General features: G+C 41.5%; 1 protein-coding gene across 1 annotated transcript; it reads left to right on the top strand.

Moving 5' to 3' along the window:
* Positions 1-4518: 4518 nt before the first annotated feature.
* REXO2 (RNA exonuclease 2) lies at positions 4519-15202 on the top strand. Its single transcript, XM_045482878.1, has 7 exons — positions 4519-4742; positions 5772-5855; positions 8777-8854; positions 9467-9578; positions 11014-11122; positions 12490-12543; positions 14741-15202. Exons 1-7 carry the CDS (start codon positions 4596-4598, stop codon positions 14868-14870), a joined length of 714 nt encoding a protein of 237 aa, XP_045338834.1. The 5' UTR covers positions 4519-4595; the 3' UTR covers positions 14871-15202.
* The last annotated feature ends 620 nt before the right edge of the window (positions 15203-15822 follow it).

Here is a 15822-nt window from a genome sequence, read left to right on the forward strand (position 1 = left end):
CAATGCGGGGCTTGATCCCACGAACTGTGAGATCATGACCTGAGCCAAAATCAAGAGTCAGATGCTTAACCGACTGAGCCACCCAGGTGCCCTGAGAATCTTCTTTATATGCTAACCGGGTTTACAAATTAGGTTTGCATAAACTGAAGACCTTAGGGCTGGCCTGAGCCTATAGGTGCAGTGTTTGGACAACCTGCCACCTTCTTCCCTCCCGTTGCTTCATCTACCCTCTCTGTGTGGACGAGTTCCAAGTTCATGTCTCCATCCCTGCACTCTTCCTATCTGCTTGCTGGGTCCCTCCATGTATTGTCCCTCTCAAAGTGAGATTTCAGCCTTTCTAAAACAGAACTCTTTCCTGTTCTTCTTGCACTTGGACTCTCCTTTGGGTTTCTCTCTTAGAGACCCATGACTCTAGTTGCTTAGGTCCAAGCTACTCTATCTGGAATAGGCTTACCCGTAATATTTGTTGTCAAAGTTACCTTCTTTAAAGATCTAATTCAGTTTCCATCCTCCTGTATCTCTTCAGAAAAGATGAATCCCTTTCCCCTATATTCCCATAGTAATTTATAATTCTTTAAGGCATTGGCACAACTCTCTTGTATTAAGTTTTGCATTCTCTGATTTGCTTACAGAAATCAGTGAGTACTTATTATATATTAGATATTGTATATGCTTTGGTTTAATCATCATACGACCCATCTTACAGATGGAAAAATTAAAGCTGTTTCCTTATTTGCAAAATAAAGAACACTAAACTCAAAATGAATCATCTTATTCTTGGAGCTAAGACTATCTTAATATCTTACATACTTACAGTTTCTGGTATAGTAAATATTATCTTAATAAGCGTGTTTTTACTTTGGTATTCTAGCACAGTATCTGATACACACCAAGTATTTGTGTTTTTTGAGCTGAATTGAGATAAAGTGCGATTCAAATTTCATGAAAGCCTTTATAAAGTGTCCATTGTGTGCAAGGTGCATTTTGAAGATTATGTTTGGCTTTTATTTTTACCTTGTTTTTACCTTTTTTCCCCTTTATTCTGCAGTGATAAAGGGTAAAGGCAAAAGATTTATCATCCTTTCATTCTCCCCAGACCACTGGCAGGAAGTAAACAGCACTTATCTGCAGTTATCAGCAGTGAACCTGATGTCAATATTTCTCAAGACAAGGTTGCATAAGGCAGTGGAAAGGAAGAGATATTATCATCAACGGTTAAGTATTCATGAGGGACCTTCTGCCTGTTTAAAAATATTTTATAAGCTGTTGGACAGTTTACAGGTGTGAACTAGTTTCATTACTTTGGGGACCACTGATTGCTACGGCCACCATTACTCTGTGGCTCCATGCTAGTCCTATGAAAGTACAAAAATAAATGGATTTTGGAAATGAAAGTCTACTTTAACAGGATGGTGATAGAGCATAGCAGATAAAGTTTACTAGAACACAATTTTAACAATGTTACTTTTATGAACCCGCTGCTACAGTTAACAGGAGGAACCAGGGGTCTCTCCTAAGAGGGAGTAATAGGAAAGGACATTTTAAAAGACAGGATTTGGGATGATTCTAAAGAGGAACCAGGGGGAGTGGGGATCACCTCTGGATTGATTATCATAGTAATCTTTCCTTATAAAGTGAGAGACCAAAGCAGGCCTGGGGAAGTCCTGGTAAGAAAGCTCAATTTAAAAAATAATATTAACAATAATGTCAGTGTTCACAGTAACCAATGGATGGAAACAACCTAAGGGTCCATCAAGGATAAACAAGATGGTGTGTGTGTGTGTGTGTGTGTGTGTGTGTGTGTGTGTGTGTGTAATGCAATATTATTCAGCCTTAGAAAGGAAGAAAATTCTGATGCATGCTATATGACATGGATGAAATTTGAGGACATTATGCTAAGTGAAATAAGCCAAACACAAAAGGACAAATACTGTAGGATTCTATTTACATGAGGTACTTAGTGTAGTCAAATTCAGAGAGGCAGAAAGTAGAATGGTGGCTGCTGAGGGCTGGGGGAGGGGGCCGGGGAGGTTGGGAATGGGGAGTTAGTGTTTAAGGGATATGTAGTTTCAGTTTGGGAAGATGAATAAGTTCTGGAGATGGATGGCAGTAATGGCTGCATAATGATGTGGTTGTTTCTAATGCACTGAACTGCATACTTAAAAATGGTTAACATGGGAAATTTTATGTTTGGCATATTTTATCCCAAGAAGAAAATAAAAGTAAAAAAAACATGTAAAAGAGAAGTAGTGATCTCTCAGTGAGGGGAGTGTTTGTGTGGCCTTGGCCGTGTTCTGTTAGAAACATTGTCATTGATTCTGTTAGAAACATCATAGTCTGGCTACCAGCAGTGTTGAGAAGCTGACTCAGAGCCCTATTCATTTAGAAACTAAAAAGTCAAGATGAATGTGGAATGCTGTGTCTGACAACCTTTTATCTGAATCTCTGCCCCTGGGTTGGAAATTGAGGCAACTTTTCTGTGTCACTGACTCACATGGATCAGAGAAGACATGGTCTATTGTCACTAAAATGACTTCACACAGCAAAGCTTATCATAGTCTGTGATATCAGAGAACAAGATTTCTTAGCGCTATAACCTTGTTGTTAGTTAACAAAAGCAGTTTTTATAGGATCCAAATAGAACTGAGAAAGCAAAGTCTCTGAGCAAAATGGTGTGGAAAAGAGAAATAAATTATTGAGTCCACTATGGGATGAGGCTGCCTTCAAATATTAGGGTCCCATGTTCTTATGTCTGTCCTCCTTATTTACATGGTGTGGATTTGTGATTTTGGAGCGTTTGCTTTTGGGATGCTAATCTTTAAGACCACCAATGTAATGATATTGCACACAAAACCCAATAAGCTATTAAGTCTCCTTACATTATAGCGCCAATCACCTAAAATGGGTCTTTCTTGTTATAAAGTAAATTGCTACAAAAACTTAAGTTTCAAAAATGTCCACGCATAATTTTAACTACACATCGTTTTAAAATTAAGGTCATAAATTTTCAGAATATAAGTTCTTAAATCTAAATAGCATTTTCTAATTTGGAATTTCTAAGAAAACTGAACAGTGTTCCGGGGAACTTTGAAAACACAAGTGTTCTGTGAAAGTTTAAAGAAATAATAATACTTTAGAATGATGATAAAAAGCCCAATTGGTAAAAGTTTCTGTACTTCAACTGATTCTACTTTTTATGAATCAAGGTAAAAACTGAGGGGGCGGGAGGAAGAAATGTAGACTATCTCTTATAAGGTAGGCTACAAATGAATAAAAAGCTACAGCGAAGCAATGTGACTCATCAGGCAATGCAGTTATAATATATACACATTGTGCACAATAAAAATCTTTATAAGTATACAATCTGTGCACACAATTTTGTTTCCATATGCCCGAGCAGGTGGGTGGTTGGCTGAACGTGGCATCCAACACGCTACAGTATCCTTACAGCTCTGATGAGGCAACAAAGTTTCTCTCTCACAAAACCAGCTCACCGGGTACGAATTACTATGCGATGGACCACAAGCTCCGTAATTAGTGTCAATATGGCTTTCAGAAAAAAAAAAAAAATGTAGAGGGTATAATTCCAGGCTGAGATCAGTGTTTGCGACAACATTGCACTCTGCACAACGAATTTGCTACTGTATAGCAAAGCTTTAAGGGTTTCCTGCAATTTGACACTACAAGGTGGAAAGGTCCTGTTGGTGACCATCTTTGCTCCTGGAAATGATGGAAACTGTAGCTATGCCCAAAGGAGATAACAGATACTTTGATCAAAACCAAAGCAGATTTCAGACCAGGCAGAGCCGTTTTTAGTTCATTTTAATTTGCTGCAGATTCGTTATAAAAGGACAAGATTTAAACTTGGAGGGACTTGTAAGAGTGGAGCAGGACGTCTTCATTAGCACTGATACACCACAGCTGACCTGAAACACGGACCACCTCCCTTCACAAGGAATAAGGAGCGACCCTTTGCCAAGGAAGTCTTATTGAACACCTAATACATGCTAAGTGATCACTGATACAAGATCTCAAGGATTTCTAAAGGATTTGACAGTGGAACTGGCCTTCTGGCCTAAAAATAGCACACCGCCTTGCTGCATTACGTCAACGAGAAAAACACCCTGCGTGGAGGGGCAGGTAAGTAACAAGGTTGGGGGTGGGAGGGGGAGAGGCAAAAAGAGGAAAGATCTGTTTGAAAAAGTATATGTATACATGTATAAATAGATAACCATATCTCCCTTGACCAAACAAAGTAAGAGACTTCTTTCTCAACTAGGCGGTTCGCAACTAATCCAAACTCAGGAAATAACTCTGAAACGAATAAACTTAGTTCTGAAAAACATGCGCGTCCAGTAACATCCGAAAACACGTGGCGGGGGTGGGGAAAGCGGTCGGAACACCAGGCGAGACTCCAAATACCATCATCCCATTCGGCAGCTAAGCCGGGCTGCTCACGGCGAGCCGGCGCCCTGGATGCTGGGACTTGTGGTTTTCGCTCCTGCGCCTCCCCGCGGGTTTGCGACGTTTAGCGACCATCGCGCCTGCGCCAGCGCCGGCTGAGAGGTTGGGGCCGTGGCGGCTCGTGCCGGGTGATGCTAGGCGGCTCCCTGGGCTCCAGGCTGTTGCGAGGTGTGGGTGGGAGCCGCGGGCAGTTCGGGGCGCGGGGTGTCCGCGAAGGTGGCGCAGCCATGGCGGCAGGGGAGAGCATGGCTCAGCGGATGGTTTGGGTGGACCTGGAGGTGAGTGCGGTCGGCGGGGCGGGGGAGGGGGGGGTGAGGGGAGGCGAGTGGGGTTCGGCGCGGAGACCGAGTAGCTGAGCCTGTCCGCGGACGGCGGCGGGTCTCTGGGTCTCAGGTGTGGCAGGTGAGCGCCGCCGGGCTGCGGGCTGCGCGGGGCAGGTCGGCAGGCTGGACTCCTGCGGGTGTTGGGGACCGTGGTGGACTTGTGGGGTGTCTTTTCAAAAGGGAAGAGTCATCCATATGGCTGCATCCCGCCCCCTCCCCCCGCCCCAACCCCCGAACTCCGCTCGGGTGTGACCTCCCTAACGCTTTGGTCCTTCTGGGCTTAGGGTCACCGGGGTGGGGGGTTGGGGCAGCCGGCTGTGCCAGCCTCCACACTCCCCTTCCGCAGCCTTATGGGACCCTAGGTTGTTCGAGCTGGACGGGACTCCGGAGATGACTCAGCCTTACCTCTCATTCCATAAAGGAGAAAACTGAGGCCGAGAGAGAGAGTTCGTCCCATTCAAGGTCATGCTGTTAGGGTCTCACTTGGGACTAGAACCTACTTTTGATCCCTTTAGGTTTTCCAAACCCATGCCGAGGACTCCCCCCTCCGCTGAATCTGAGTTTTCTTATATATGAAATGGGGGGGGGGGGAGTGGTGGTTATTAACCATGCTTTCTCCATTAGATTGTGGTCAAGATCAAGTGGTGTAATTAATGTGAAAACTTTGTAAGCTGCAGAGATGTAGCGATGTGAGTTGCCTAACTCTTGACCAAATTGAATGGTGTCAGCCCTCAATTTTGCTGACTTTGCATCTGTCCTACAGGAGAACCGGGGTGCCTCACATAAAGGAGGCCCTTGGTAAATATTTATTGAATAAATGACTCATGTTTAGTGCCTGGAGGGCTTGCCCGGGAAGCATCATTGTCTCTTTTATCCTGGCTATGGGAGATGAATGGAATATGTCTGGGGGGATTCCAGTTAAATAAAATTGGGTAAAATAGAGAGTTGGTTCTGTGTGTGTTACATATTTACTTTTGATTGCAGATGACAGGATTGGACATTGAGAAGGACCAGATTATTGAGATGGCGTGTCTGATAACCGACTCTGATCTCAACATTTTGGCTGAAGTAGGTGATGCCGTGTAATACAGTCATACTATTTGGAGTGTATTGGAAATCTAAATCGTTGTTTCCCCATCTCTTTATGTGAAAAATAGGAAACCTGAGGCCCATATTTAGGTTAAGTTCCAAAGTAATATGCTAGGTCATGGTAGGGTTGGTTGTAGAACCGAAGTAGTCTCTCACAACCTATTTAGTTTTCAATATTCCATGCACCAAATGGCAAAGGGAATTGCTCTCGTTTACTGAGACCCTACTGTGCACCACGCACATTTCTAACTGCTTTACATGTACGTACTCTCAGTCCTCACGGCGACTGCGAGGTAGGAGATTACCCTCATTTTCTAGAGGAGGACATTTTGGCAGGGATCTTGGGTAATTTGCCGAAGGCCACCTGGCTTGTTATTGGGGGAGCCAGGAGTTTCACCCAGGCATTTGAAGTAAAGGGCTTGTAACCAACCAGACAACCAGCTGTTGTCTCATCAGGATTAGTGCCTCATGCCAAACTGTCATCTTTGTATCATCACCTTAATTTTAACTTGAATCTGTATGTCCACTTTCGGCCTTCTCCACTAGGATGTGTGGTTACCTAGATCTATATTCAGATTTTAGAATTTGGTGATGCAGAATCGGCATATTCTCCTATTGATTTATTGGGCATGATTCACATGCTGCTTTTAACCGAAACATTAAGCAAAACAACACACCTGTTGCCCTTTGGCCCCTTGTGAAGCATTTGAGAAGTGTGGGAGAGAGCTTCTGATTGGTAGACGGTGAAATCCTGCTCTTGAATTGGTCCTTGGTCTCATACTGTCAGCAGTTTCAGAGGTAGTTAGAAACTCCAGGAACACAGTAGGGATGCTTGTGGAAAAGGCGGTTCTGTTAAAGTCAGTTCCCGGAGGGTGGTAGTGATGTGCTACTGACATTGGATACATTTCATAAATCTCCAGTAAGACCTCTACTTATCTCGGTAGGTAAGAGACGGGAGAAGGCATTTATAGATGAATTACTACTTTAGTGGAGTACCAGGCACACGTCCTGGAGTACCTCTTGATACATCAGCTGGAGGAGAATCATGAGACTTTGTGTTTCTCATCATAACAACTAGCTCTTTTTTTTTTTTTTTTTTTTTAACTTTATATAAATACAGTTCTGTGTTTTTTTTTTTTTTTTTGGTCACTTGGAATTTACTGCAAATGAATAGTGAAGCGAACTGTCTTTATTTTGTCAGCCCTCCTTACTCTTGGCTGAAGAAGAGTTTTTCCCTTAGTCTGTTGATATAATGTGAAATACTGACAGTTTAATGGACCAGTCAGTTAATATGTACCCTGGAGGAAATTTGGGTCTGTATTCACACAGCTGCAGATGACTGTGGCATTTGTAAATAGACTCAGTCAGATGAGGATAAGAATGTTAAAAAAAAAAAAAATGCTTATGGACTATTGGCACTTAAGTGTCATTTCTGTGGAAAATATGTTTTATTTTTGTATATGAGTCTGAGGAAAAAGTTTTATGCTGGTAGAGGAAACAACATCCTACCCTGAAAATTTTTCTGTAGATAGTGCAGGGTTCTGAGCCGGGACCTAGAATAAGTTACAGAGCCTTAGATTAATAGTTTGCTTTTCCCATCAGAGTTTGTTAGAATTGCTTTTTTGTTTGTTTAATGCTTGTTTTTTTTTTTTTAAACAATAGGAGGGTTTTGTGTGTGTGTGTGTGTTGTGTGTATGTGTTTTAATATATGTAATCAGTGAATTTTTTGCTTCTTGGAGATTGCCTTTACCAGTTTTCTTGTTTGGCTGAAAGTCCTTGTTAGTTGTAAGATGTCTAATAGTCAAATTCTAGCCTTTTCTCTCAGTGATTACAAACTATTTTTACCACTTTAATTGTAATAATACCTTGGATTCATAGAGTACTTTTCTTCCAAAAAGCTTCAGAAACATTGATATCTATAATTTCTTTTATCCTGTTAAGCAACCCTTTGAGGGAAGGGGGGCGGTTTGTTATCTCCATTGTACAGAGAAACGACGCCCAAAATGACCTGTTTTAATGCCACAAGTGAGGCTTCTATTTCTGCTGGGACTGTGTCTGAGACTCTCAGAAGTTGAATGTTCTGTTAAATGGAGAGGAGAATTAGAGGGCCACGTGTTTTTCTTTTCCCCCAGATGTTACCAGTTACCCTTTTAACTTTTTGATATAAAAATACCATTAAAATTCAACAGTGTAACTTTATCTAAAGTGTATGTCTAGTCAGCTGTTAGTTTTTTGCCCCGTTCTGCTGCTGCCTCCTACTTCCCAAACTCTGTGTACTTTCTTGATACTTTGTATGCATATACAAATGTGTGTATTTTTATTTATTTTTATCCAGCGTAAATGAAATCACGTGCACATACTTGCTGTTGCGCAATTTGCTTCTTTCACTTGGCAATATAGACACTTTCCAAATTGAACTCCTAATTAAAGGTTGGCAAGCTTTGCTAAAAAAGACTGAATAGTAAATACTTTAGGCTCAGAGTGCCACATACCTGTCACATGTTTGTTTGTTGTACAACTCTTCGCGATGTAAAAATCATTCTTAGCTCACTGGTAAAAAAAAAAAAAAAAGAAAAGAAAAAAAAGCCAAAGGTCAGGGCTGGGTTTGCTGACCTTTGATAGGCAACTACTGTCTTCTTATTAGGCATTCACTCATCTGAGGCATGCGTGTGTGTGTATGTGCGTTTGTGTGTGCGTGCGCACGTGTGTGTGCATTCCTTTTCGCCATTGTACACAGTACTGGTGTGAATGAGGACTACTTAACAGAGATAACAAAGGGCCCTCATCTCTTTCTCTGCTACCTGTGTGTTTAATCCTCACAAAGTGAGGTTAGACTTTACCTCAGTCACCAAGGTTGTCCCTGTTGATTCTGGATGACTAATGGCTTTTCCCATCCACAGGGTCCTAACCTGATTATAAAACAGCCAGATGAGTTACTGGACAGCATGTCAGATTGGTGTAAGGAGCATCATGGGAAGGTAACATTACCAAATAACAGGAGTGCTGCTTTGGGGATCAGTAACGAGCGTGTTGCTCCCACATCTGAATCCTATACCATTGTTGGATGGGATTGTAAAAAGGGTTAGAGGAAGATTGCTTGGCAAGCCTGGGAGACCACTTGCTTGTTTACCTGTCATCTTTGGGAGCTGTCGAGATCATCTTCTCCTGAATGTTCTCTCTTTTCCTCTCCTGCATTCAGTCTGTCGCGAGCGCATTGCGGATTGTCAAGTATTGCTCAAGTCAGTCTTTTGGATAAGGTTAGACGTCAACTCTCAGAAAAGGGGGAATGCTGCTCTCCTGTTCATAGTTGTTTCTTCCCAGAGCTTATATCCTTGGACTCTGAGCACCATCTTTTCTGACTGTGTGGAAATGCTATTAACAATCAGGAACATAGCCTTTTGGGCCTGGATTCTTTAAGAAAAAAAAAAAAAAATCAGTGCGAGGATGGCAGTTTCACTTTGAACTTGAGCTTTACGAATAGTCCATCTGTGGTTATATTTGCCCATTTTAGAAGTGAAGTTTCATTTCTGGATGCCTTTGAAAACTGACTTGATGTGTTTCTGGTGGGGGCTGGGGATTCTCTCTTGCAGTCTGGTCTAACCAAGGCAGTGAAGGAGAGTACAATGACATTGCAACAGGCAGAGTATGAATTTCTGTCCTTTGTACGACAGCAGACTCCTCCGGGGCTCTGTCCGCTTGCAGGTAAAATCCGATCCTATGTATATCTCGTAGATAGTCTTCCATTGTGGTAGTTCAAGAGACCGCAGTTCCAGAAAGGTCCACTAAGACCATCATGCCTTCTACTTACCCTGATTTAGAGTATACATCTTAATTTTGTGTTCTGTTTTCCTTGTGTACGCTATAACATGAGTATTGGAAAAATACCCTGAAACCCAGTGTGAGATCGAGGCTACACGGACTTAATAAAATTTTCCCTCCTGTGTTTACCATGGGAAATTTCATATGTGCAGAAAAGTGGGATTTATAATGGTTAACCTTGTGCCATGTATGTTTTGGACATTTGAAAGTAAATTGCAGGCATTCTGAAACCTCATTTCTCAATACTTCATTAAGCATTTCCTTTTTTTTTAACATGAAATTGATGGTCACATTGGTTTCCATACAACACCCAGTGCTCATCCCAACAGGTGCCCTCCTCAATGCCCATCACCCACTTTCCCCTCCCTCCCATCCCCCATCAACTCTCAGTTTATTCTCAGTTAAGTATTTCCTAAGAATAAGGATGTTTTCTTCGGTAGCCATGATGTCATTATCACATTTAAGGTAATTAAAAAGAATTCAGTAACATCATTTGCTATCTAGTCCACGTGGAAATGTCTAATTGTTTTTGAACCAGGACTCAATCAAGACTCATGCACAAGTTTACCTGTTTCTCCCCACCCACCCTTCCCCCCTCATCCCCCACCCCGTGTGACATTGACTTTTTAAAGAGACCAGGCCAGTTCTAGGTTTTGAAAGCACTGCCATTGTCAGAGGACAGTTAATGGTTTGTGGAGATGCGTTTGTATTTGTATATGTGAGTTGATGTCATAGCTTATGCTTTCCTTGAATTTCATTAAAAAGTTCTGACGTTAAGTACTAGAGCATATGTTGTATATGTAATCTCCCTCTAGCTAGTGTCGTTGGTGTCTATTTTAAAGTACGTATTTAAAATTTAGTGTTTTTAATATAAATTACTGTATGGAAACATGAATATGGATATGATTTGTTAAAATTGGAATGTGAATAAAGGTTTATTTACTTAATGTGATTCAGTTAAGTTTTTAGTATTAGTAGTGTGGATTTCATGACACGGGAGAAAATTTGCACATCTGGTATGATCCGAAAAAGTAACGAATAGATGTGTGTGTTAAGTATGTGGAGTGGTAGATTTATCCTTTTTTTCCGGAGAGAGGCCATTAATAAATTTACCTTGAGCCTGACTAAGTACTCAGAAATCTGCACTTGTAACCTAATCACATGCCCTCAAACCTGATTTAGAGATTTTGAGATGCTTTTAGGAATTGTTTAAATGAAAAAAAAAATCCTTTCCATTTCAAAAATAGTTAATGAGTTTTTATATCCTGTTGTATATTGCTAGAAATACACAGATGCGGTATGCTTGGTGTCTTTCTAGGAAATTCAGTTCATGCAGATAAGAAGTTTCTTGACAAATACATGCCCCAGTTCATGAAACATCTTCATTATAGAATAATTGATGTGAGCACTGTTAAAGAACTGTGCAGGTAAGGGCTATATTTAGGATCCATTGAATTGCCCCATTTAGCATGTTTTAATTGAGAATTTGTGGAAAGTAATTGAAGAGAACTCTAGAACTTGAGGGTGCCAGGTGGGTGTGCAACATTTTCCCTCGCTCGCTGGGACAGTTCCTTAATTGATTCTGGACTGGTAAGAATTGCGAGGAATGATGCCAGAAATCTTCTGTATAAATTTTGTTAGTTGAGAAAACGTGTTGAGCACCCATCCTGTGCCACGCGTTGGCCTGTGTGCTGGGAACATACAGATGAAAAGCCTTTAAATAGCTTAGAATCTAGTGGGGTGATAGATGTGTAAAGCACACACCCTCCAAATATACTCTATGATGACTCCTGTCGTGGAAATGTGCATAGAGAATATGGAGGGCACAAGGGGGAAGGAGCCCTGAAATGTACCGGATTGAGGAATGGGAAGTCGGGGAAAGCTTTGCATAGGAAATAAGTTTTAAGTTGATATTTAAAGAAGAGTGGACGTTTTCTAGGCATCTAGGTGAGGTGGGAAGATTCTTTAGAATGGGCACAAGTATGAAGAAATAGAGGCACAGGAAGATACGGGCAAAATATAGTTGAGGCCTTACAAACAGTTCACTAATGCTGGAGGGCAAAGCATGATGTTTGGCAAAGGTGGGAGGTGAGGCCATTTGCAAAGGGCTTGTATGCCTTGCTGAGGTGGTTAACATTGTAAGGGATGGGTTCCTTTAAAAAAGTTCAAGTAGAGAAATGAGTGATAACAATTAGATCATTCTGATTAGAAGGTGGCAAGTAAAGAGGGAGATCAGAAAGGAGGCTTTTCCCTCCTCTTGGAGAGAGGAGAATGAGCAAGGGAAATGGCATTTGGGTGGCAGAGAAGGGTATGGAGATAAAATACCTGAGAACATCCGTTGGCACGGTATCGAATGAACGAAGGAGTGGGGGAAGGAAGAGCGGTAAAGCAATTCTAGTGTTTCTCGTTTGGGCAGTTAGGCAGTTGATGGAACCGTTCAAAGATAAAGGGGAAGATAGGGAAAGCCGATTTGGTGGATGGGAGAAGGAAGGCCTTGAGGATAAGCGTGGTTTTATATATGTTGATTAGAAGTGTGATGTCCAGCAGGTGGTTGGCTATCCATGACCAACTGGGGGAGGGCTGAGATGGCGTGAATCTAGGAATCTTACACATTGACGAGCTTGCCTAAAGAGAATAGGGTGAAGCGTGGGTGGAAGAGAGCGTCCCGGGCAAGGAGGCAACTTGATAGTTGACCCAAATGCCTTTTTCCATGTTGATAAATTGCTTGAAGGAGGTAATTATCCCGTATATTTGAGACAGTTTCCTTTGAGAGTTCCGTTTTTGCTGTGTATAGACGCTGGTATCCAGAAGAATATGAATTTGCACCAAAGAAGGCTGCTTCTCACAGGTAAGTTTGGGTCCTTCCAAGAGCTTGGCTGTCTGACAAGCACATAAGTCTTGAACTCCTGACTGCCTACAATAATGTCTGTTCTCTGCTCTTGTTTTCTTGGGGGAAAAATAAAGGTCCACCAGCAGAAAGACAACTTTCTTTTGCTAAGATGATCTGGAGCTCTGTTCAGGATTCTGTTATTCCATTCTGAGATATGTAGCATCGTATGTCTTTATTGCAGTTTTAAAACTTTTAGATAGCTTAGTGTGGAGGTATGATGAAACAGTCTATAATCTTTCTAGTAATGAGCAATATTAATATTCCTCCCAGCAAGAGCATGAACTTGTAGCCATTTGAAATTAATTACAACACTTTGTGGACAGTTGTATTAACATAGCCTAACTTTGATACTTTTTAGTTTTTCAGATCCTTTCTTTTATGTCTATAGACTTAGGCCCCGGAACCAAAGAAATTTGAAGATCTTGTTTGTCTAGTGTCGTGTACTTACTGGCTCTTTAAAAAAGTTTGGTTTTTTTTTTTGTTTGTTTTTTTTTAATTTTGTCATCATTCAGGAGGAACATAAAATTTTGACGGGGGATTTAGCAGGCAGCTTCTAAGGGCAGCATTTGGTTCATTCCTTTACGGAGTCCCCACCATGTGCCACGCCCAGTTTTAGGCAAACAGACCAAATCCCTGCTCTAGAGAGTGTGGCGTTCTAGTGTTTTTTTGGGGGGAAGGATTAAATGGGCTACAGCACAATAATACAGGTTTAGAATACCTTATCTGAAACAGGGTTTGATGTCTTTCAGATTTCAGAATTTTTCAAGCTTTAGAAAGGTAATAGTGTATCTGTAGTGGTTACTATTATATAACATGCCTAACAAGGTCAGAGGAAGCATCCCCTAATCAAACACATTGATATTTCTGCAGTGAAACATAGGGATATTCACACCAAATAGCCTAACTACTGAGTATGAATAGCCTTGTATCAAGATTAATCAGGTTTTGCCACATAGTGAGTCATAAAAGTACTTTGGGTTTTAAGATCTTTTATGGACTTAAGTGTTGTGGATAAGATGTTGTATACCTTGATTTAGTCAGAGGCTTTATTTTTGATGGTTTCAGCTCTCCACTGGATATCCAAGACCTGGGAAGAAAGCAGAACTGTTAGGTTAGCCACAATAACCGCTGTGAAACTCCTGCTCTAACGTTCGTGCAGGTTATTCTCTAGAAGAAGCTCTTGGCTTATCATTCAGGGCTTACTGATTGACCTGCACACTGTTCTAATAATCTCGGTTACCCGATTTCTCAGGCTACGACAGACGAGAAGCAGCATGTTGGAGGAGAAGAGAGGCTGTTAGATGGAGTCAGGCTGCCACTGGTTAGAGCACAAATCTCCACCAGAGAGAGAAGTAGATCTTTTATGGTTAGGTGCTGTCTGGTGATCGATGTGCATTATGACTGAGTCACGAGTTATGTTTGAGCATGCCAGTATATATTTGGTGTAGGGATGTCATTAAGTATTGCACAGTGTTTCCCAGACTTTGTTCCATGAGCTGTTAATGAGTGTTCCACAAATGTGGCCGATTCAGTTTTAGAAACACTGTGTATGTAGTACAGCCTCCCTTTGGAAATTCGCGGTACACGTGGGTGCATGAAATGCTTTGCAAAGAAGTTCAGACAAGGAATACTTAACCTAGATTTTCAACTAAACTTACTTGACCCCAGAGTTCTTTTTTCCCCATGGAACCCCCCACCATTTTCTAGGACAGTTTGGGAGACTTTATCATGTGATATATTTTAGAAAAATATTTTTTTTTTTTCAACGTTTATTTATTTTTGGGACAGAGAGAGACAGAGCATGAACGGGGGAGGGGCAGAGAGAGAGGGAGACACAGAATCGGAAACAGGCTCCAGGCTCTGAGCCATCAGCCCAGAGCCTGACGCGGGGCTCGAACTCACGGACCGCGAGATCGTGACCTGGCTGAAGTCGGACGCTTAACCGACTGCGCCACCCAGGCGCCCCTAGAAAAATATTTTTAAGCAAACTTATTTTTTTATTAGATGAAGCCCTTAAATTTGCTTTATTGAAATGTTCCTCTTCTTAATGATATCAGATAGTGGCATTTACAGTAATACCTGTTCTTAAGTTCTTTAGTCCATTGCTCATAACCTCCGTGGACATTTCAGTTCAGCGTGATGTGTTTGCTTGTAGGGCACTGGATGACATTAGCGAAAGCATCAAAGAGCTTCAGTTTTACCGCAATAACATCTTCAAGAAGAAAACAGATGAGAAGAAGAGGAAAATTATAGAAAATGGGGAAAATGAGAAGACCGTGAGTTGATGCCAGTTCTCACACTGCCAGCACGTAGTTCTCTGGAAAAGCAGCTGCTGGCGGTTTTGTTTCATTTTGTTTTCTGTTCCTGCTGATTGCTTGGTACAGCGCCTTCTTTCAGTTACCTTGCGTCTTCAGATTATCCAAACAGACAGCACCTGAAATCTTACTTTTCCCCTAACACTCTGTTTTCATTTATGACACAGCAGCTCCTTTGTAAGTACCGGGTCATGTCCATCCCTTGGTACATATCTGCATTTGCTTTTAGACCATTTCTTTTGTTTAAAATAATAATAATAATAATAATAAGAATAATAAAGCTAGTTCTATTGAAATGCAAACCTTTTTGTACCATCTATTCTTTCATAGTTTGATTACTGGAAAGTGGTGGCGTTTGCTAAGTGGTATGGCTAATGTTTCAATTCTCGTAATGACGTTAGGAATGGATTAACTCTCTTATGTTAAACAGGAAGTGAACTTGTTCTGTCTTGCTTCATACATCAAGACTAGAATAACTGGAGATAGATCCAGAGAAGCAAATTTCATTGTTACAGTTACCAAACTAACAGAGCTCTGCAATAGCTACTTGTAACGGCGTCCGAGAAATTCAAGTCAGTCGTCCCACGGGGATTCTGTAAGTAATAACTAAGGTTTATTGAACAGATACTGTGTGTAAGGCAATCACTGCTAGTTTTGTGGAACGTCGACTGCCCTAGGTTTCATGGTCAGTAAGTATTTGAGAAAGGATTTCAGTCTGAATATGCTAACTCTGGATTTGCCTATTATACAGCACGATGCTAAGGTGAATCCTTAGCCAGAGGCTATATCAGAATCATCTGTCTGTAGAACGCAACTCATTCTGACAAACTCCTCTTAAGGCAAGAAATCAGAATTGGGAAAGGCCTACAGGTGATTTCTGCCTGACCTAGAGAACCACTGTACTTGAACGACTTTCCATGGC

Source organism: Leopardus geoffroyi, chromosome D1 (assembly GCF_018350155.1).
Source record: "Leopardus geoffroyi isolate Oge1 chromosome D1, O.geoffroyi_Oge1_pat1.0, whole genome shotgun sequence".
NCBI lineage: Eukaryota > Metazoa > Chordata > Mammalia > Carnivora > Felidae > Leopardus > Leopardus geoffroyi.

Excerpts from the sequence above, each read along its gene's own strand:
- REXO2 (XM_045482878.1), top strand. The coding sequence starts at position 4,596 with ATGCTAGGCGGCTCCCTGGGCTCCAGGCTGTTGCGAGGTGTGGGTGGG. Across the intron at positions 4,743-5,771 it reads TGGTTTGGGTGGACCTGGAG|ATGACAGGATTGGACATTGA; the intron begins GTGAGTGCGGTC and ends TTTTGATTGCAG. Across the intron at positions 5,856-8,776 it reads ATCTCAACATTTTGGCTGAA|GGTCCTAACCTGATTATAAA; the intron begins GTAGGTGATGCC and ends TCCCATCCACAG.